Source organism: Meriones unguiculatus, chromosome 10 (genome assembly GCF_030254825.1).
Source record: "Meriones unguiculatus strain TT.TT164.6M chromosome 10, Bangor_MerUng_6.1, whole genome shotgun sequence".
Taxonomy (NCBI): Eukaryota; Metazoa; Chordata; class Mammalia; order Rodentia; family Muridae; genus Meriones; species Meriones unguiculatus.
In genome coordinates, this window is record NC_083358.1 from 108,979,177 (window position 1) to 109,000,615 (window position 21,439).

The following is a 21,439-nucleotide window of genomic DNA, read 5'->3' on the forward strand; positions in this document are numbered from 1 at the left end:
AAAGAGGCACTTAATTCTCTTAAGAAGCTCACAGTCCACACTAGCCTTTCCCTTTGCATGTCAGTTAACCTCCACCATTAAATTATTGTTAAAATCTCTTCTTAATAAACTCCACCTCAGCACTCGGGAGGCAGAGGCAGGTGGATCTCTGTGAATTTGAGGCCACCCTGGGGTCCAGAGTGAGTTCCAGGACAGCCAGGGCTACCCAGAGAAGCCCTGTCTTGGAAAACCAAAATAAATAAACAAACCAACACATAAATAAACAAACTCCACTCTAGCCAAGCACAGTAATGCACACCTTTAAGGCCAACGCTTTCGAGGCACAGGTCGGCAGAGCTCCATGAGTCTGAGGCCAGCCTGGTTATACATCATGAGTTTCATGACAGCCAGGGCTATGTAGAAAATAAAACTGCCCCCCCTCAAAAAAAAACAGGTAATAATAAAATCAACAAAGTAAAGTCTAGCCCTGTGTGGTGCTGACTGTCCTGAAATTCTTCCCTGCAGCAAAGTCAAGAAGTTGGCCTGACCTAAGGAGATGTCTCTGACAAGAACAGCTCAGGCTGCCACAAACTGCAACAGCACAGAGCTGACAAATGACAAGGCTACTGTCAGGTCCCAAGGAAACATGAGACAAGTAGCTGACTGTGGTTCTTTTTATACCAAGGTGCATGGACTAATAGTCAGGGCTCATTCAGTACCTGTGGCTCCTCTCAGCTCTTCTCGCCCCACCCCCTAGCCTAAACTGCTCCGAGGACTTCACTTCCCTTTCCCATCTTCAGATTCCTATATAATATAACCCTGCCATTCAGCCATGAGCTCTCTAGGTTCTCTTAGTGCTCTGTCTGTCTGATGTATATCTATATCTATATTTAATCTTTCTCTCGCACTCTCCCCTCCTCTCCCTCTTCTCATAGCCCAGTTCAGTCTGCTGGCCATGTTTAGTCTGCTATTTTTCCTTCCTGCTCTAGACTCTTCCAGATGCCTCTGGCTGTATTCTCTCTCATGAGAACAATAAAAACCTTGGTCATTCCTTAAAGCAGCCATGTTTTCATTCAAATCAGCTACCACGTCCTGACAAAATGATGTAAGAAAGTAGTCTTGGGCTGGAGAGATGGCTCAGAGGTTAAGAGCCCTGGCTGCTCTTCCAGAGGTCCTGAGTTCAATTCCAGGCAACCACATGGTGGCTCACAACCATCTGTAATGGAATCTGATTTCCTCTTCTGGCATGTATACATAATAAATAAATCCTTAAAAAAAGAAAAGAAAGAAAGTAGTCTTCTTGCTGTTTCTTCTAGACTGCCCTCTCTAAGGCGACAAGTTTCTTTGGTCCCCAAGTCTGGGTGATATGGTGTGTGGTCTCGTCGTGTGCCTGCACAGTGCCACAGTACTGCTCCACTATGTCTCCAGTGTTCTGTAGACTCTGTGAGCAGGGCCTGTCTTTATCCTCAAGCCACCAGCGCTGGTCTGACATACCACAATAGTGTGTTTAGCATATAGAATGGGCTTCCATGTTCTTGTATGTAAAACAGTGTAATTGAGATCCAGGGGTGGTGACTGTTAGTATGGAGACAGAAGGCAGAAGGAGACCAGAGTCTAATCTCAACAGGTGGAACTGTTCATTAGCCCACACGGAGAGAGGGACGGCCTTTCTCTCAGGAATGAACTGATCTGCAAGAGGAAAAAAGCTGCGTGGGACCCTATGAGGAAGTTGATGCAGCTGTTCCGGGGCTTCGTGAGGGGCTTCATTTTCTTCTCCCTGGAATTATCTGCTTCAGGCAGGACAGATTATCTTGGGAGAGAGGCTGTCCCCGCAGACACGCCCTTCTGGATGTGGCTCACCTATTGAGCAAGGTCCGTTATAATCTCATAGGAATCCCGATCTTACTATGGAGACACGCTACCAGCGACACAGGACGTAGGAGGTAGAGGCAGGAGGATCAAGAAAGAACAGGCATTCTAGAACAGTAGAGGCCAGCCTGGGCTACATGAGACGTCGTTTGTTTTTAATAATTTATTTTAAGGACTAAAACGATTTGAGTTACAAGATCAAGAAACAACAATCTCAAATTTGCAAGAAAACTTTTTGATTGCATTGCGTTGTTCCAACTCCCAACCTTGCAGGCCTTCACAGGGCGAGAGGAACAAGGACTACAATTCCCATGAACCCTCTGGTTATTACGTAGCGCCTGCCAGACCAGAAACGCATTTCCTAGCGGTTGCGTCGACCCTGTGCGCCCGGAGATTCAGTTGTTAGATCAAGCCGCGGTAAAGCCAGTACAAAGGTACCACCCTAGTGCTCGGAGGGGACGTTAGGGCTCCGACTCGGCCGAAAGGCCCACGTTGCACATAATCCATTTTTACAGCTCCCAGCCATGCCTCCCCGGTGCCCAGCTAGGACCGTTCAATCGCCCCTCGTCTCTCCGTTGCCGGCATAGCGGCCGCGTTAACGCGCACCGCGGAGCAGAAGGGTCCCTGGGTGGGCCTGTCTGGGGTGCGTGGGGAGGGTGTGCGGAGCCAGCGCTCATCCCCGTGTCCTTCCTTCCTCCGCAGCGGATGCTGAGTGCGCGTCTGTCCCGGTGCATGGTCTCCATGGCCACGCGCGCGTGTTTGTCTCGGGACGGCGCGGGGTCGGCGGCTGGTGGGCCAGTGGAGGCCGCTATCCGTGCCAAGCTGGAGCAAGCCCTGAGCCCCGAGGTACTGGAGCTGCGCAACGAGAGCGGCGGCCACGCCGTCCCTGCGGGCAGCGAGACGCATTTCCGTGTGGCGGTGGTGAGCTCTCGGTTCAAGGGGATGAGCCCCTTGCAACGGCACCGGTTGGTCCACCAGGCACTGTCGGAGGAACTGGCTGGGCCGGTACACGCGCTGGCCATCCAGGCGAAGACCCCCGCCCAGTGGAGGGAGAACCCACAGTTGGACATTAGCCCCCCCTGCCTAGGTGGGAGCAAGAAAACTCGAGGGACCTCCTAGTACCCAGACTGGGAGAACAAGGACCCAGAAGGGTCTACTGAGAATAAACTACTACATCACTACTGCCTCCTGCCTTGATTGTACCGGCCAGGACCCCTCCCTTTCTAATAAACACCACGCGAAGGCAAAGAAGCGACTGGCAGGTGGAAGCTAAGCTAAGGGAAAGGGCCACCATTTGCAACTGCCCTTGCTTGGGTTAGACTAGAGAGAGGCGCCCTGCTCCTAAATCGGAAAGGGCCAATAAAGGAGAAACGGCTGCATGAGGTCAAAGCCCTAATACCTGTTAAATTGGAGCCACAAGTTACTGTGTATGTGATGGGAGGGGTGGCATGTGATGCCACGGCACGTTTGCGTGTCAAGAGGAGGACGCCTGGGGGTCACGCCTGCCACTGTCACACGGTTCCGGGAATTCGACTCAGGTCATCAGGTTTACGCAGCTGTTAGGCTCCTATAGGCGTTTTTGGCGAGAAGGAAATCACCTGTAGACTAGGGAAGGGATTCGTGGGGGAGTGAACTATTGGGGTTTTGCAAGGATAGCAAAATTAACCCGGAAAGAAGGAAATTCCCGCGTTTGGAGCAGAAGAACCAAAGCAAACACTGCCTCGTTTTTGGGGGGAAGCTCGGATAGTGCTGGAGAGCAGCTTCCCAGAGCCCTCTGTGTGGAGGCTTAGAAGAGCGTTGTGGAACGCATGCTAGGCTGAGGCCAGACCTCAGTGCCAGAGCGCTTGACTAGCTTGTATGAGGCCCTGGTTCAATCCCAGCCATGCAGATATGTATGTGTATGTACTCTTGTCCATTTCTGACTATAAGCAGTTTCTAAAATTGGACCTCTTGGGCAGAGGGTTATTAAAGACTTCGGAGCCTTAACCCCAGCACTGGGAGCAGAGGCAGGCAGAACTCACTGAATTCAAGGCCACCCAGGGCTAAACAGTGAGACCTTCTCCAAAAGGAAAGAATAAAAAAAGTAACATGGCTTGATGAAAGCAGGGATGGACTTCAGTAAAGGGGAGTCAAGGGCTAGCTGCAGGCAGTAGGAATTCCCAGAAGACATTGCTTAAAACTGGGGGCAGGGCACTTAGGAGCACTTTCTGCTCTTCAAAGAGCCAGGTATGATTCCCAAAACACACGTGGTGACTCACAGCCAACTGTAATGAGTTCCAAGGCATCTAATGGCCTCCTGCGGCCTTGATGGGTACCAGGCACACGTGCGTATATACACACGCAGGCAAAATGCTCATGAACATATATGTTTGTGTTGCTTTTCGCAAGAGTAACAAGGGCTCCTGGCCCCCAGAGCCACCTCTCCAGCTGCCATAAACAAATGTACCCCCCATTCCACAAGTCAAGACTAATAGAGGAGGTTTGCTTATTTCAGCCTTAGGGAATTCGTGATGGCAACACTGTTGTAGCTCCCCCAGACGGTCAGGATGGAGGTAAGTGGATGGAGATGCCAGGAAGCACACAGCAGATTTGGGTTTGAAGGGTTTTGTTCCCTTTATTTTTCAGCAGTATTTTTTCATTTCACTTTTCACGTCAATGGAATCAGGTTTAGGGTTTCCCAGGAGACAAGAAGGTGGATGTGTCTCCCCTGGGGATGGAAGGGAGAGGGCCACGTCCAGCCACGGATTGGAGAGAGGGGACACACGCACACTGGGCACTGGAGGAGAAGGCAGTCCGTTGAGCACAAACACCAGAGTGAAAACAGCCACCACCCGGTTCAGTGTTACAAAATCGGGAATGGCCTCAGGGCTGAGGGCACCAGACGCAGCATGAGGGGGGGGAATCTGGATTTTTTTTTTCTTTTTTTTTTTTTTTTTGTGGTTATTTTAACTTCCTTTTAACTTTTTAACATTTTTACAAACAGCTAAAAACTACAACACATCACAGCTACAATGGGAGTGGGAAGAGAGTACCAAAGAGAGCAGCCACACAGAGTAGGGTAGGACGGGGGCAGCTCTACCTACAGAGGCTGTTCCGTGGAAGGGCAAGTTGGGGAAACTGAGGCTTCTGGTCCCTGCATTAGGTCCCCTCTGCCCAACCTCTTTGAGAAGGGTTGTGGGAGGGCCCCTGCTTCCTGTGCCCGACCCTGCCCCAGCTCCTTGTGCTTTCGAATCTGCTGGTTATTCCCCCATACTTTCCTCTGGCCCGCTGCCTGTGCGGACAGGTCAGGTGGGAGGATGTGGCTAGTGGGTGGAACCTCTCTAGAGGCAGGAAAGAGTGAGGCCTTGTCCTGTGTCTCAGGTCCCCCTAGCTGGCTGGACTCTTAGCCCAGCCTGGCCTAGGGCTCCTCCCTCCCAGCCCTGACACAGATACAAGGTCCTGGGAGGTACTATAGAAAAACAGTGTTGTGTATGTGTGTTTACCGAGACCACTACCCTTGGCTTATATTCAAACAGTATAGTGGTACCCCTGCCCCGTGGTGCACACACATACACACACACACACACACACACACACACGCGTGAGTGTATGCATACATCCACACACGGTCCCCCTAAGCTGCCTCAGAACGTACACAGAAACAAGAATCAGAAAACTAATTCCATAAAATCCAGGCTTCACATTTGTAGCCTGCATTGAGGTGAAAATGGAGACCAGAGGGCTGGGGTTTATTGCTGCTCCCCAGCATCCTTGGGCGGTTAGAGGGCACCCAAGACCCTTCCCACTCAAGTTCTTTTGGTCCAAGCCTCAGCCCCAATGTAACTCTGTACCTGTGATTCAGCTGGGCCTAGGCAGAGGGAATGACGGGGAAGGCGGAAGTTCTGGAATCCCTGGGGCAGGAAGACAGGGCCCCCATTAATGCTGCGGGAGAGAAGGGGGCAGCTGGGCCTTCTCCTGTGCAAAGTCGAGGGTGGCAGCATTTGGGGAGAGCCTCCTCCCGAAACCGGGGTGAAGGGACCTTCCCGTAGTCCCTGCCCATCAGGGTCACACACATGCACACAGGCACACACAGCTAAGACACCAAACACGGGGGAGTGAGGACCAGGACAGCAGGGCAGGGGAGGGATAAAAGGAATTATTGGTCTCACAGTGTGCCTGCCATCCCTAAAGCCCCTGAGACCCGGCCCCTCACTGCAGCACCTGCCCCCGGGTCTCAGGCAGCTTCAGGGCCAGAGAGCTACCAAGGGCAAGGGCAGCTGAGGCAAAGAGGATGGGGGCAGCCTTAGTGATGCCCACAAAGGACGTGAAGATGCTGATCCCCAGCACTGCTGCCAGCTTACACAGGGCATTCAGGAAGCCGAAGGCGGTAGTCCTGCTCAGCCATCCCCAGAGCCAAGACACAAGGCAATCAGGACACCCAGAAGAAGGAAGACAGGCAGGTGGGAAAGTGAAGCAGGGCGTGGAGGGCAGGGGGTGGGGGAGAGAAGGCAAGTGGTGTGCATGATGGGGGGGGATGAAGGGATGAAGAAGTGGGAAGGGAGGGTGGGTATATGGATTAATCGGGAGATGAGAGAGAAAGGAAACAGAAGCATGAGGTTAGTTAACTAGCAGAGTAAAGAGCGAATACAAAAGCTTCCAAGTGTTAAGGAAAAACTCAGCAGAGATGTGTGTCCTATCCCTGACAACAGTCATAGCCCTAACAGAATTCTTATCCCTAATAGTATTCCTTCAGCCCTCCACTGCAGCTCACTTCTCCCCAGTCCTGACACACCCACCCACCCACCCGCCACCCCCCGCCTCTGCCCCACCCCCACCCCGCCACACTCCAAACTACCTCTTGTCCGAAGGGTAGAGTTCAACAGTCAGCACGTCCAGCGCGTTCCAGGATGCAATGCTGACCCCCCCAAAAAGGCAGAGCAGAGCGATCATGGCTGACTCGCTGTTCCCGAAAGACAGGAAGAAGCAGGAAACGCAGGACATCACGCTGGACCCAGCTGGAGCCAGGAGAGGGGACAGCAATGAAACCCAGCCATGGCCCAGCGTGTCACCAGCTAGCTAGCTTTGAGACGACCCCAGATAATCATTTCCCAAAGTGGCCCAAAGGAAGGCTTTTCACTGTCCTCATCCCCTGGTGTTTGTTAATGCCGGTAACAGTGGCAGCCATTGATTCGACACCAGCTATGAGCTTACTAGCAGGGTGTTTTCAGTGTGCCTCTCCGAGACACCTGCCCTCTGAGAGACGTGTTATTTCCATTCCTGTGTCGCTCACAGGGTGTAACCTGCCCCAGGTGGAGCCGAACCCCAAATCTAGAACCTCAAAGTCTGTACCCTTTTTGCCTGTTATTCTCCCTACCTCTTTAACCCCCGAGAGTAACTGCGCCAGCTCCACCCCAAACCGCAGCACCCCCAAACAGCACAGAGGGAGAAGCTCTCTGGATGATGCCCTCCACAGCCGGAGGTGAGAGGCCTACGGACAGCCTGGCCCAGCGCCAGCCCTCATCCCCGTACCAAGCATCCTGAGCCTGCCGATCTTGTCCATGAGCAGGGCAGACACGATGTTTCCCGGAAGCACAGCCAGTGTCCCCAGGAAGCTGACGAAGTACACCATGTAGGCGCCTTCGCCTGTGCCTGTCACATCCAGCGGGCAGCCTTCCTTATTGTGCAGGAACGTGCTGTTCACCAGGCGGCTGTTCACAAACTTGTACTCAAACAGGTCTAGAGGGGCAGGACACAGAGGAGCATGAGACGGAGGGGGCTCCCGCTCACCGCTTCTGCAGCATTTGCGGAAGTTAGCAGTCAGGGGCTCTCAGCGTTGTCCTCCGCACTCATCGCAAAGCACCATGGGAAGCAGCAAGCTTTTTAGTAGCTGACGACGGTACTCAAGAAGCTCGGTGTATGTGAGGCTTTACTAGCCTTTGCTTCTTGTTCGTCCCTTTTGTCCACCTGATCTGGCTGTAAATAGGAGGCCTGCTGCTGGCCTAGGGACTGCTTCTGAAGAAAACATTAAAAATTAAATCTAAGCTCTCTCTGGCATCTGCAAGGTGGGGAAAGCTTACACAGTACTCCATGTTAGCAGGCTGGGCGGTGGTGTGCACGCTTTTAACCCAGCCCGCTGGAGGCAGAGGCAGGTGGATCTCTGAGTTCGAGGCCAGCCTGGTCTACAGAGTGAGTTCCAGGACAGCCAGGGCTACACAGAGAAACCCTTTCTCAAAAATAAAACAAAGAAAGAGAAAAAGAAGATTCAGGAGGTTTTAAATTTTTAAAAGATCTTTTTTACATATTTTTAAAAGATTTATCTTAGGGGTGTGTGTGTGTGTGTGTGTGTGTGTGTGTGTGTGTGTACCATGAGCTCTCAGAGGCCAGCAGGCAATGTGGGATCCTCTAGAGCAAGAGTTACAGGCAGGTGAGAGCTGCCTGCTGTGGGTGCCAGGAACTGAACCCAAGTGCTCTGCAAGAGCAGTAACCACCTAGCCTTCTCGTAACTGAGGAGCCATCTCTCGGGCACCATTTTTAATGATATAAAAGTAAAAACCAACAAACCAACCAAACAACCACAACCAAACGGTCTCGCGAAGTCTAACCTGGCCTCAAACTTGCTTTCTAGTGAACTAGAGCTCCAGAGTGCACCACCATACTCAATTAAAAAAAATTTAAATATTAGGGATTGAACCTAAAGAGCATCGCATGGGCCGGGCACTCTCCACCACTAGCTGCTCTCAGCCCTTCCAAGTGTGTTTTCATTTGAGACAGGAGTTTACAACGTTGCCAGACAATTCTCAGTCCTCCTACCTCATCCTTCTGAGGACAGGGATTACAGGCTGTGTCACTAGGCCAAGCTAAGAAATGGGCTGATGCCAGGATTCCCAACCTTCTTCTTATTAAATATCCCTTTTTATTGCCTTTCTTTTTCCCAATAACCCCGTTTACCCTCTTCAAAACTACATTAGCATTACCTCACTCTCTAATTACAGCTAAAGGTAAAGAAACGTGAAGCTTCCTTCAAATCACAGGAGAACACCCAGGAGATTTCCCGGTGATGGCCGGTAAGCGAGCCAGGGCTCCAGGGGACTCTGAGCTTGAGAAGTGCAATCTCGGGCGTGAGAGAGCCTCCCCCCCCCTTCCTCAAGGCCCCGGTCCTGGCCCCGTGGCCGCCTTACCAGTATTGTAGAACACGGTGTTGATGAAGGTGCAGTTTCGGAAGAACGTGTTGCTGGATGTGACATCTTCGAAGTAACACTCTTCGAAGAGGGAATCCTCAAAGGACACGGACTTGAGCCGCAGCCCGATGAACCTGCAGGCCGGGGTGATGAGACACGCCCCCGAGGCCCCGCCTTGCCCCCTCCCCCCGCCCAGCCCCTTCACTGACTCACTCCGCCCCCAACACCTGGTCCTGAACTCAGAGCTGAGCAGTAGAAGGGACGGGGGAGAGAGCCAGCGGAAAGGCGCCACGTACTTGTCATTGAAGTACTGGCCCCCTCGGTGGATCTGGTTCTCCAGCGTGAAGTTAAACGTCACGTGCTCCACACGCTCCCCCGGGAACACTTTGGTTCGGGCTGCATAGTCCACAGCCTGGAGGTGGCGGATCATGTCGGGAAACCAGACGGTCAGGCCGTAGTAGCTGGAGAGCGGAAGGCGAGGAATCAGAGAGGGTGGGCGAGACAGGGGGAGCCCAGCAGTCGCCTGTGTGGGCCACGTGCTTCCCGCCAGCCTCGCCCACACATACTCCTCCGAGCTCCTGCGCTTCTGGGGCCAGTGAGGTGTTCTCTGCCACCCATCCTAGGCTCTTCCTGCCGGACATTTCCTCTCCCACCCCTCGGCCTGTCTCATTACCCTGAGGATTGAGATCCCCACCCACCCAGCCCCGTTTGTCCCCATGTCCTCACCGCACTCTGGTACCACTGCACTAACTAAGCAGCTAGTTTTGTCTGCTCCTGACAGAACATACACTAAGGACGAGGACATGTCTACTGACCCCAGCACATTGTCTGTTGAATATCTGTCATCTTGAATTACAAGTTTGGTGGGTTAAGTAGGGAACCTGGATAAAGCGTCAAGAGGAGGGGAGAAGACAGCACCTTCCCTCCGTCCCCAGTCTCATCGCTTTCCTTTAGCCACACTCAGCCACGACACTTCGCTCCCTCCCCTGAATGTTTCCACTGGTCCCTCTCACCTGAACGACATGGTGAACCACACACCCATCATCATCAGAGTGATACGCCGATACTCTGGACTGAAGCAGGAGAGGAAATTCCCCCAGACCTACAGGGACACAGTGAAGGCCAAAGGCGTCCGGGCTAGCTCTCCCTGCAGACCTCCACTTTTTGCTTTTCTGCCTCCCTCCGTTCATCTTCACCGTCACACGGGTTCAAGCCCTCCCTTCTCCATTTCTCCCACTCCCTCCTTCTCTTGCTCCACCATTCAATCCACCCTTACCTGACCCCCCAGGCTCAAAGCCCGGACTCCCCAGCGCTGGTACCAGGTCCCGGTGTCAGACTGGATCTCAATCAGTTCATCCTCCTGATGAATCGTTTTAATGTGGGTTACCTGGCACAAGAAAAGGGGTGCGCTGACACACACTGTCTCCCAACCCGAGCCAAGCGCCTCTTTCTCCCAGTAGCAAAATAAGAGGCAGGGAGCGACACAGTTCCCTGGGAAGGTTGGTGAACTGCAGCTTGGTCCAAGACCATCTAGGAAAATGGGTGACATCCAGAAAGGGTCCAAAGAGGGATTTGGAGGGTCGGGTGGGAAGGGCTGGGGCTTACTGAGAAGACCCGCTCGGGGTGGCCCTTGGCTCGCATGTTGGTGTCATGAACCTGCTTCAGCACCATCCAGGCCTCATCGTGCTTCCCATTCTAGAACCACAAATACAATCCCAACATTCAGTCTGGGGCTCCCAGAGCCAGTATTACAGAACCTGTCCCTTCCCTCTGACTTCCGGGGTCCCAAGACACCAAAAGACTCCCAGCTCCCTCCCAAGCCTAATCTACGGGGATATACATCAGCCCAGGCTGCGGTACAGCAAGGCGTGACCAGACTTGGGCAAGAATTGAGGGGGGGTGGCTCGAAAGGGAACAGATGGCGGCACAGATCCTAGGGGTTTCTCCAGAAGAACAAAAAGGAAAAGCCTAAGCTGAGGAAAATGATGGTCACAGAAGAAGCCACACCCAAATGTGCTGAAGCCTGGTATGGTGGGGGGGGGTGAGGGTGGATCCACACGAGCCTGCAGAAGCTTCAGCTACACCACAGCCGAGCATGGTTCCTACCCTCTAAACCGCTCTGGAGACATATTTTAAGACGAGAGAAGCAAAACAAAGTCCTCCCAGAGTTATGGGCACGTGCAGGGGGGAGCAGTCACAAGAGTGCCAAACCTCATCGCATGCATTTTCATCCCTCCCCGTCCCACGGGAACAAGTCATTCACCTCTAGGAAGAATCGGGGACTCTCTGGCTGCGTGGTCAGAGCCCCGATGGCGAAAACAGAGGGAAAGGCACAGACGAGGACAAAGACCCTCCAGCTGTGGAACTGGTAAGCTGAGCCCATCTGGAAGCTCCACCCTGGCAGACAGTCACAGAATCAGCAGAGAAGCAGGGGGCTCGGCAGAGCTGGGGGGACGCAGAGTCGGGGGGACTCCTGCTTACCATAGTGGGGAATGATGGCCCAGGCCATTGCGGCTGCATACACCCCGCCAATCATCCAGAACATACAGAGCCAGCTCAAGTGCTCCCCACGTTTCTCCTGGGCCAGAAACTCCGAAAAGTAGGAGAAGACGATGGGGATGGAACCGCCAATCCTGGACATTTCGAAAGTTAAGCGTTAGACAACCGCCATCATCCCAATCCTCTGCCCCAGTGTTCTGGGTCCTCAGCCCCCCCATCTCCATCTCATACATTATGTCCTACAAGCTCTTCTCAGCCACCAGCCACCAAGTCACCATTCCTGGGATGGCAGGAAACAGGCAAGCAGGTCTCGGGTCAAAGAAAGAGCAAGCATTAAATTAAACCTTGAAGGTGGCTAATTGTGGGGCGGGAGGCAAGCTCACTGCAGGAGAGTGGAGTGGCGTGCCTGTGCTCCCAGCAGCTGGGGCAGAGGCAAGAGGATGACTTCAAGTTCCAGGCCAGCCAAGGCTACCTGGCGAGACTCCATCCAAATAAAAATCCAAAAGCAAAACACAACAGACAAGCCTTTGCGGTGGGTGTTCATACCCTTAATTCCAGCACGTAGGAGGCAGAGGCAGATAACTCTCCAGCCTGGTCTATTGATACAGAGTGTGTTTTGGAACAGCTATGACTATGTCCAAATAAAAATAAAATTTTAAACCTCCACAGGAAAAGGGTAGGCAAAGTCGAGTCTTGGGGCAGGTATAGGAACAACCAGAAAACAAACAACAACAACAAAACATGGAGACAGACAATGAGGGCCTGGCGGTACTTGCAGGAGGGGAAAGACTTCATATTCTGCCAAAGAGGGTGGGTGCCAGCAAGGTTTTTTGACAAATTCAGGAAAAATGTACATTTTGGGAGGGGATAGCTCCAGGCCCAGGCCGAGGCCCCTGGACCTCTGTGTGAATAGCCTCAGAAAGAGATGGAAGGAAGCTGGGGAGCTCAGGGACGGGCCAGGCCTAGGATCCTGGATGCAGGCAGGCAGGCACTGGACAGGAGGGGGGATGGGAAAGATGCTCATTCACTCCATCCATGTGCGCTTGGGTATATGCAACACTCCTAACCCTGTGCCGAGCGTATGTTACAGCAGTGACCAGGGCCCTGCGCTGTCTTTAAGGGTTTAGGATGTGGACACTCACCCAACCCCAGACAGGAGGCGGCAGAAGAGGAAAGTGCCGTAACCCTGGACGAAAGACGAGAAGAAGGCGAAGACGCTGTTGACGGAGAGCGAGATGAGCAGACACTGTCTCCGGCCCAGCCGATCAGCCAGGCCTCCCCAGAGGAAGGCTCCCACCATCATGCCCAGGTACACAATGAGGCCTGCAGAGGGACAGAATCCAGAGAGGTGTGACCTGGTATGCTGCTATTCTCCCTTCCACTCTCTCCTGGAGCCCCAACAGTGGGGGCTGCAGCTTCTGAAGTAGAATGGATCTGAAGAACTTCTAGGAGCTGGTTAAGTCTAACAAAGAACGAGCCAGTCGGGCGCCGTGGCGCACCTGAAATCTCAGCACGCAGGGAGGCAGAGGCAGGTGGAGCTCTGTGAGTTCAAGGCCAGCCTGGTCTACAGTCCAAGACAGCCAAGGCTACACAGGGAAACCCTGTTTCAAAAAGACCAAAAATAAATAAAAAGAGAGTGAGTGAGGGTGGTGTGTGCGCAGCGGTGGATGGGAGACCAGGCGCTCAATGGCAAGGAGGCAATGATTTTAGAGAAACCCTCCCTCACCCCCACCCCTCTTCCTGTCTGTCCTCTTCCCCTCTCAGCTCACCTGGAAGTAAAATGGATCTGCCCAGATTCCTAGATGCCCACCCCACCCCCACCCTCTGGACCCTCCCAGTATATTGTTTGGGGCTTGGGGGGGACAGAGGGGGTTAGATGGTGTCTCACTGTGTAACCTTGGCTGGCCTAGAACCAGCTATGTAGACTAGGTTGGACTCAAACTCACATATCCACCAGCCTCTGCCTCCCGAGAGCTGGGACTAATTCCACCTCACCCAGCCCTTCTCTTCCGCTTTTGATGCTCTCAAAGAGGAAGATCTTTTGTTCCTTGGGGAAGAGTCTCCAATACAAAGTTTATCCTTTATCCTTCTCTCCCTAATACTTGGTCCTAAAATCCCCTAGTTTATTGTTTCTTTCCTAAAATCATCTCCAAACTTTGCATTTTATCAGTGTCCAAAACAAACAAGCCCAGAGAAAGAGAAAGACAGAAAGAGAGAGACAGAGAGGCAGAGACCTGTCCACGGTAAAGCCAGCCCTCAGTTTCTCCGCGAGCTGCTAGGATTTCTTATTCTAGACCGCTGTCCATCAGAGACATTCCTGGTCCCCAGACACTCCACATCCCTCCAAACAGACCCTCCCTGTCTATAACAAGGCATTTCAAAGTTGCCTTTTTCTGCAGTCAGGGAAAGGCACCCGGCAACGGGGTGGAAGGCTTCGAGGCCCACTCAACAGCAGCCCGACCCACCGTGGCAGTTGGGCAAACCACCACCCAGCCAGACCCTCCAGCTACGCTCCCTCTCTTCCACGCCCAATCTTATCCACCCAGCCTCCAGAGGAGGGTGTCTACGGGTGGGTAGTGCGCGGGGACCAGCGGGCGTCCGGGGCACAGCACGCTAAGGGGAAGAGCGGGGCTCTCCTTACCTAGCATGCCTTTGTTGGAGTCGGACAGGCACATGTCCTTCTCAGCGCTGGGCAGCACGAAGCCCACGACAAAGATCTCCACCCCGTCGGCCATCAGCGCCAGGCCCAGGACGAAGTAGAGAGTCCACTGGAAGCGGCCATGGCCGCACTCCCGGAGGATGGCCTCGTACTGCTGAGCCAGCTCTTCGCGATCTTTCCGCCGCTGCGCCTCCCCCCGGCCCCCAGGGGGACCCTCCCCATCGCTCAGGCCCCCTCGCACGCCGGCCAGGGCCGCCCCGTCTGCCAGCCGTTCGCTTTTGCCCCCAGATTCTGCCCGAGGGATGCCCTGATATTCGCCCTCGTAGATCTCATCCTCCTCGTCGTGGCCTTCGGTGGCGTCGCTGGAGGCGCCACCTTCCTCCTCATCCTGGGCCCCTTCTCCGCGGTAATAGCCATCAGCAGGGGCCGGGAAGTCATCATCGTCGTCCTCCTCCTCGAAGCGGGAGTAGGACCTGCGGGAATACTCATCCTGGACCCTGTCCAGGCCCTTCACCACCTTCTTGGCCGCGTGCTTCTTAACCTCCTTGGCAATGTCTTTGGCCCCACGGATGAACGCCGTCCGGTCTCGGAAGCCTTCTTCCATGATGGGGCTTGGGGCGCGCTTCGCTGGGTCCACCTCACTCTCTCCGCTTGGTTTTCAGCCTTTTGCTCAGTGGCGTGTGGGGTCAAGAGGAGAGGAACTAGGGCCTGGCCAGTGAGGTCCAGGAGGGAAAAGGGAGAACAGAGCTCTGTTCTGCACCGGGTTTAGGAGGGTGAGTGGGAGAGGGAGAGGGGGAGAAGGGGAATGGGATGGGAAGGGGAAGCCAGGTTGGAGAGGCTCAACTGAGGAGCCAAGGTATTTCAGGGAGGACTTTCTACTTCCCTTCTGGGAGCCTCTGCAGACCTAGGAGGAGAGAGAAAAGGGAGTTCACTGGGCTAGGGAGGCAGGGACAGTGTGGAACCCCTCTCCACCCAGACACACGCTGAGACCACGGGCTCCGGCTGGCAGCTGCACCCCAGGTACCAGCCGTTAAAGAGGGATGGTTATCTGGGCTGGCTGTGGGACTCCAAGTGCGAGTCGCTTTTCTGTGACCTTGGAGGGAGAGCCACGGGATGCGCTGCAGGATCAGTGAGCCATCTGCCCTTCCCTAACCGCTGCCGGCATCCAGTTAAGACCCATTGCACAGAAGACCCAGGCAACAGGAGAAGCAAGGGTTTCCTGCTCTGGTCTGGGCCAAAGCTCTGGTTGAGACAGAACTTGAGGGTGACGTATGACAGGACAAGCTTTCCAATCAGGTCCTTCAGTCCACTGGTGAATCTGATGGTGGGGACCTAGGGGCCTCCACCGTGCCTCCTCCAATGTCTCCCAAGGAGGGACTTCTCCCGGCTTAGCCTGGGAAGTAAAGCCATGCCTCCCGAGTCATGCAGACTTGGGTTTGGCGATGCATGGGTACGGCACGGTTCCCTCTTACTTAGAAGGAAAAGGCGAGGGCTTAGTGATACAGTGTGCATACACCCAGCACAGAAAAGGTAGTGAGACACTATCTCTAGCATGGTGCTGACGACATACAGCCAAGCCCCCTCTGCCTGTTCCTAAGGGTGAATGGCACAAGGAGACACCATCAAGGAGAATGCTGGTTGGATGCAAAGCACGTGACATTTGAAGTCCCCAACCCCCTCCTTGCTGACTGCTGATGGGCGGGTTGTCCCAATTTGCCTGAGCCTCAGTGTCCTTCTCTCCAACTTGATGATAATTAAATTAGGAAAATTCATTTCTCACGGTTGTGAAACTTAACCTCACACTATTATTCTATGAGTGTTAGCTTCCTTCCTTCCTTCCCTGCTGGATTTGAAAAGTGTGAAAGAAGCAGCAGACCCCAGCAGAAGTTCATCTTGGACCACTGATGCCCAGAATCCTCCCAAGAACTCAGTGTTTAAACTAACCCCTGGAATTAGTTATATTTGTAGACCAACAGGATAAAGACTCCAAAACGGAGACTTGGAACCTGGGTAGAAGGGACAAGAAGGAAGATCCAGAGGGGACACACTGGCGGGATCCCCTTCTTTCAGAATGTCACATATAGGCCCCCTTTCACCCGTGGGAGCAGAAGCAACTGCCTGAAGTCATGTTTCTAATGGGAGTCTAAGGTCTATGGTTGAGCCTCCTTCCTCCAGGGTCTCCCTTCCTAATCCCCCTTAATCCCCCTGCTTCTTCAGGAGTCTGTGAAAAAGGAGTCCACAAATACCGCATTGCGTAGGCAGCTGATGGAGAATGAAGGGGACCTAGGGCCGCCCCCTAAAAAGAAAAAGAAGAAAGACATCCCCCAAAGGGAGGTAGAGGATCGCCTCCTTTGTGGCAACAGAGGACGCGGGCCTAGATTCAGAGCAAGATCCTTCCCCCTTAAAACTATCCTCTGCTCCCACCCAGCCTTGACTAATGTCACACACACACACACACACACACACACACACGCACAACGCTGGTGGGAAACGGTAAATACTGCTATGTCATTCAGAAAGAAGCGCTGGCACAGATGTAAGCACTGGACAACAGTGACCAGAAGCAATGGCCCCTGTGTCACCTTTTCTCCATGCTCCAGGGACCAGCCACCCTCAGTGCAATGCAATTTGTGCTCCTCCCCTTTCTTTCCCAACCTTGATCTCCCCTCAAACCCCGAGGGCAGCATCTGGCCCGCCAGGGTCTGCTTCCAGCGCCTGTTGACACTCCTTACTCCTCAGAGGTGAGTGTGGGCAGGGAAGGCTCCCACATCCATCACAGGAGATGGTGGCTCAACAGCCAGCTCCCCCAGGGCCAACAAGCCCAGGAGGGAGAGAGAGAAGACAAATTCTTTGAGCTGTTGAGGAAGTGGTGCTATATTTAGCCCACGAAGCGCACAGGGTGGCTGAGCCTGAGAAACACAGACGGCCCTGGGAGAGGTGGGGTTAAAGGAGACCAGGCTGGGATTTACCAAGTCCTCTAAGGCTGACTGGCTTCACCTGACCAGAAGAAATGCGTCCAGATTTTCTGCAGGAGGTGGAAAGGGCCTCCTAGTCATGCCTTCCCTTTCAGGGCAACTGCTCAGGTCCAGACTACCTCCCTAATCAAAGCCCCTGCCTTAGGAGACACCCAGGTTTTCAGCCCATCCTCTCCCAAGTCATTAAGAAGTGACAAGGTCATTAAGAAGCAGTCATTTGTCAAAAGGCTCTCATGGAAAAGGACAAGGGACAGAGAAGATAGAATGTGGGGGGGAGGGTTCCAAAGCTCCCCTCCTGCACCCACAGCTTGATACCTGAGCCTCCTACCCCTCCCCAGGACCAACAGGGCTGCCCCTCACCCCCACAATCTACCCCTGGGTTCAGAAGATGGGAGCATCCGGTTTCGTCGTGGGGGGGGAGGTGTCAGCTGAGAATGCACACGATGCTCACGGAGAGGGCAGAGAGAGGCAGAGCGAATGCTCCCCTCGCACAGGCTTAGGGACTGCCCCTGCCAGGATGACGGAGACCCCCACCCCCACCTAGCCTAGGCTCTGGTAAGAGGCATGAGGCCCTGGGACAGATTCCACTGCGGCCCCACCTCTGGTCCTGCTGCTGGGCAGGTGCGCGCCATCATTCTGCGCCCCTCTCCTCCCCACCAAACTGCCTCCAGCCCCGGGTCCCGGGCCCCAGCCCCCGGGCGCTTCTTCTCGTCTCGGTCTTTCGGGTGTTTCATTCCTTCTATCCTCTAGAAACCCGACCTCTCTGCCCCTAACCCACCCAAGTCCAGGCAAGAGAGGCAGCACTCATTCTCTGGCCCCAGCCAAGGTCATTTATCATGGGGGGGGGGGCACATACATTAAGGTGAGAAGGGGAGGGAGTTTGAGGGAGCCTCAGCTTACCTAACAACCCCTCACCACGTTTACATCCAAAGACTGTAATGGAGACTTAGACTAAGGTAGAAAAAAAAAATCCTCATCTATATATGTATCTATGCATGTATGTGTGGATACATACATATACATATGTGTATGTGCACATATATATGTATTTATTCAAGTACATTCTCAGAGCAACTGGAATAAATGGCCCATTCCCCAAACCGCCACCATCACCATCACCACCACCCCTCACCCCTACGGCGGGGACAGTCACCCTCCCCGTGAGTCAAGCATCAGAGGTAAAATGGCTGCAAGGCTGGGCAAGGATGCTTCTGCCTGGGGCGGGGTGGAGGTGAGAGGAGAGGGGTCTCACCTGAGCTGGCTTCCCCGGTCAGGGAGTCCCCGGGTAAGGGAGGGGGTCCAGCCGCGGGGCTGAGGCGGCAGCGGCGACTGCTCCTCGTACCAGGGGAAGCAGCACTGCAGACCTGCCCCCAGCACGCGCTCCGGCCCCGCCTCCGCCCCCCCCTCCTCCGCGCCAGTGAGCATCGGGAGAGACCATTGTGGGGAGGGAGGGTGGCGAAAGAAAAGGATGAAGAGGGGACTTAGGACACAGGAAGATGATGAAGGGACTGGAGGGGATGTCAGGGCGACGGCTGGAAATGACAGTTTTTCTCAGCCCTTTCCTCCCTACCAAAAGATGACAGAAACTAAAGGAAGACATTAATAGTGGTTAGGAGAGCAAGTGGGGAGACAGAGGGTGCGGTAGCCCCTTCCTTAGCACCCAAAGCCAGGATGACAGAACCCAGGAGTCCCAGCCGTTCTCGCTGCTTAAAGACAGCTTCCTCCCCATCTACACGGCTCCCTGGAATTAAGAACCTTCCCCCAAACCCACAGCTCAGAGCCCAGGTTCACCTGGCTATGGGAGAGGATGCAGAGATATCAAGATGTGGTTTCTGTACAGCTGGAGTCAGTGACTCCTGGGTCCCTGTCATCTGTTTCCCCAAAACTAGCCCAGATTGTTGTACAAGGCCAACTTCCTCCTCCCCTTAATTCAGCTGCTGGGAGCAGAGGCTGGGGAAGGAGTTTGTTTACACATCTGCTTAACTGGACATTTCCCTTTTCATCTACTCTCCCCAGTAACTCATAAAAAAAAATAATAATCCCATTAACACCCCCTTCCTCCAGAGGAGGGCGTGCTCAGCACTCACTGGGCTCCTTTTTTATCTGTCTTCCCTGTGTCAGTTTCAGATAACCTGGCCTGACTACCCAAGAGCTATCACTTGGTGAGCATCTTTGCTCCAGAAGTCAGAGACAGTCTGAAGATGCACACCCTGAACAAGTCCACTCCAGGGAAGACCCTGGAATTGTCTGGACAGAGCGCTGACAAAGGCTTAGCCCAGGTTTCCACTTCTGGCTTTTGGCCAAGTCCTCTGCCTCTGTGAATGGCAGGTTGCTTCTCTAGAACATGGCATGTTTGGGAGTGGGTCTGCCTCTGCTCATTAGGTGGGTCTCGGATGCTGGGCTGTGTTAAACCTCTGTGCTGGGCAGCCTGTGTGCTGAGAGTTCCCAGAGGACCTTTGACACACTTACTAGGCCAGGGATTCTGGCCTAAGTTTTGTACGAGCCAAAGCTGGACTTGGGGAATGTTTGGGTCAATAAAATTCACAGTTTACTTAAAGGCATAATAGATAATAATTTACCTTAAACACTCAGCTCTCAGCTACACTGAACATTTTCCGTGTCCAGGACATTCTCCTCTGAAAGCCAGATGAGGACCAGGTCAATGTATGGTCACAGTGACAACGGAAGGGGAGGTTTGTATCTTTAATGGCACCTGGCCATCCCCAGTAGAATGCCAATGAATCCAAAAACTCTCCTGGCAACAACTCTCTGCCCCACCTCTAGGGCCCGGGAAGCCTTGCCAGTGCTCTACAACTACTCTGAATCTGCTGGCTGAAGTACTCTATCCAGGACAGTGCTCGAACAGCCCCGCCCACGCGGGCCTTGGGGACTGGCCCTTTAGTAGGCTTTCATTCATGACCCTTCTTAAGGTTAACGTATCTTTTAACTTAAATAATAGCTCCCCATTTTAAGTGATAGCCGAGCCTTGCTGACAGGAAGCTGCTCCTTCTCTTTCAGGTGATTCTGCACTGATTTAGTTTCTCAGAACAAACATTGTACTCATCAGCCAAGGATGGTAGCACAAGCCTTTTTGTCCCATCTAGTCAGAAAGCTGATGCAGGAGGATCCCAAGTCCGATGGCCATCTGGGCTACAGGATGAGTTTAAGGCCATCTTAGTGAGGCCCTGTAGCAAAATAAAAGGCAGAGAGGGCCAGAGATATGACCCAGGGCTGATTCAACCCCCAGGACTGCAAGCATTCTGAAAAGGGGAAACATACAGTTTAAGTTCTGAGGAAAGGCTTAAGTCATGTACTTCACCACCTCCCCAGTCCCCTGAACAGGACTAACATTCTGGGCCTTTCCAGCTTCTACCTGAGCATTTCCCTTGTTCACATCGGGCAGCCCCACAATTTTGCTACTGTGTCCGCTAGGTGATTCACACATTTCCGTCTCCAGGCCACGCCTGTTTCCACCTGCCTAGTCTACATTACCACCTCAATGTCTGATTATCAACCAGGGCAGCTAGAACTCCTGGGACAAGAGCTCACAAGAGCCCACAGCTGAAATAGCATGCTCCCTTTCACTCAGGGTTGCACTGCAGGGTTTCCATGGTCACCAATGAACAAGAGTTGAGAAGCACTAAAGCCTCCAGAGCCCCCCACGTGGCTCTGACTTCAGCCGAGCATCAACCACCCCCTTCAGTGCAGTATCCTGATGCTCTGATGGCAGGGCAGGATTGGCGGCAATGCCGTCATTCCAGCATTCTACTGGCAGAGGCAGGAAGACAGTTTGAGGCCAGCTTTCCTTAGGCTAAACCATCTTTTTGCTTGAGACAGGGTCTCTTTACAGCCCTGGTTGTGGTAGAACTAAGTAGGCCAGGCTGGCCTTGAACTCAGAGATCCACCTGCCTCTGCTAGGGTTATTGTGCTAGTGCACAATGCCTGGCGAGGAAGACCATCTTAATGGCAAAAAGACTATTTGGATATCACCTTTTTCCTGAGAAAGTCTTCCTGAAGTTTCCAGACCAAGTCAGGTTATCTTTTATCCTGCTCCCAAAACATCTTGTTTCAATAACTGTCTTGTATTGGTTCTGACAGCAATGCTTGCCACTAGCAGGGCCACTATAGAAACCATAAAAATGCTAAGAGTGGAACTTGTTTGGAAGGACCAAGAGAGTGGGCAAAATGAGGAATAAAATAATACTGGAAATGAACATTTATCGTTGTCCTTACTCGCTTTGCCTAGCAATTACTTAAGACATTTACATAACTCAAAATGAAAGCCTTATTAGCAGTCAAGA

The 21,439-nt window shown here is 53.3% G+C and overlaps 2 protein-coding genes across 2 annotated transcripts; one reads left to right on the forward strand and one right to left on the reverse strand.

The window, feature by feature from the left end:
- Positions 1-2,132: 2,132 nt before the first annotated feature.
- On the forward strand, positions 2,133-3,029 carry Bola1 (bolA family member 1). The gene is made up of 2 exons (XM_021650553.2): positions 2,133-2,282; positions 2,551-3,029. The coding sequence occupies exon 2, from the start codon at positions 2,554-2,556 to the stop codon at positions 2,965-2,967; it is 414 nt and encodes a 137-aa protein (XP_021506228.1). The 5' UTR covers positions 2,133-2,282; positions 2,551-2,553; the 3' UTR covers positions 2,968-3,029.
- A 1,573-nt stretch (positions 3,030-4,602) lies between these two features.
- Positions 4,603-18,540, reverse strand: Sv2a (synaptic vesicle glycoprotein 2A). Its single transcript, XM_021650554.2, has 13 exons — positions 18,391-18,540; positions 14,146-15,067; positions 12,647-12,827; positions 11,487-11,638; positions 11,269-11,402; positions 10,611-10,700; positions 10,282-10,392; positions 10,019-10,107; positions 9,302-9,466; positions 9,006-9,139; positions 7,357-7,563; positions 6,683-6,842; positions 4,603-6,220 (listed from the first exon to the last, which is right to left on the reverse strand). The coding sequence occupies exons 2-13, from the start codon at positions 14,765-14,767 to the stop codon at positions 6,037-6,039; spliced, it is 2,229 nt and encodes a 742-aa protein (XP_021506229.1). The 5' UTR covers positions 14,768-15,067; positions 18,391-18,540; the 3' UTR covers positions 4,603-6,036.
- Positions 18,541-21,439: the final 2,899 nt, after the last annotated feature.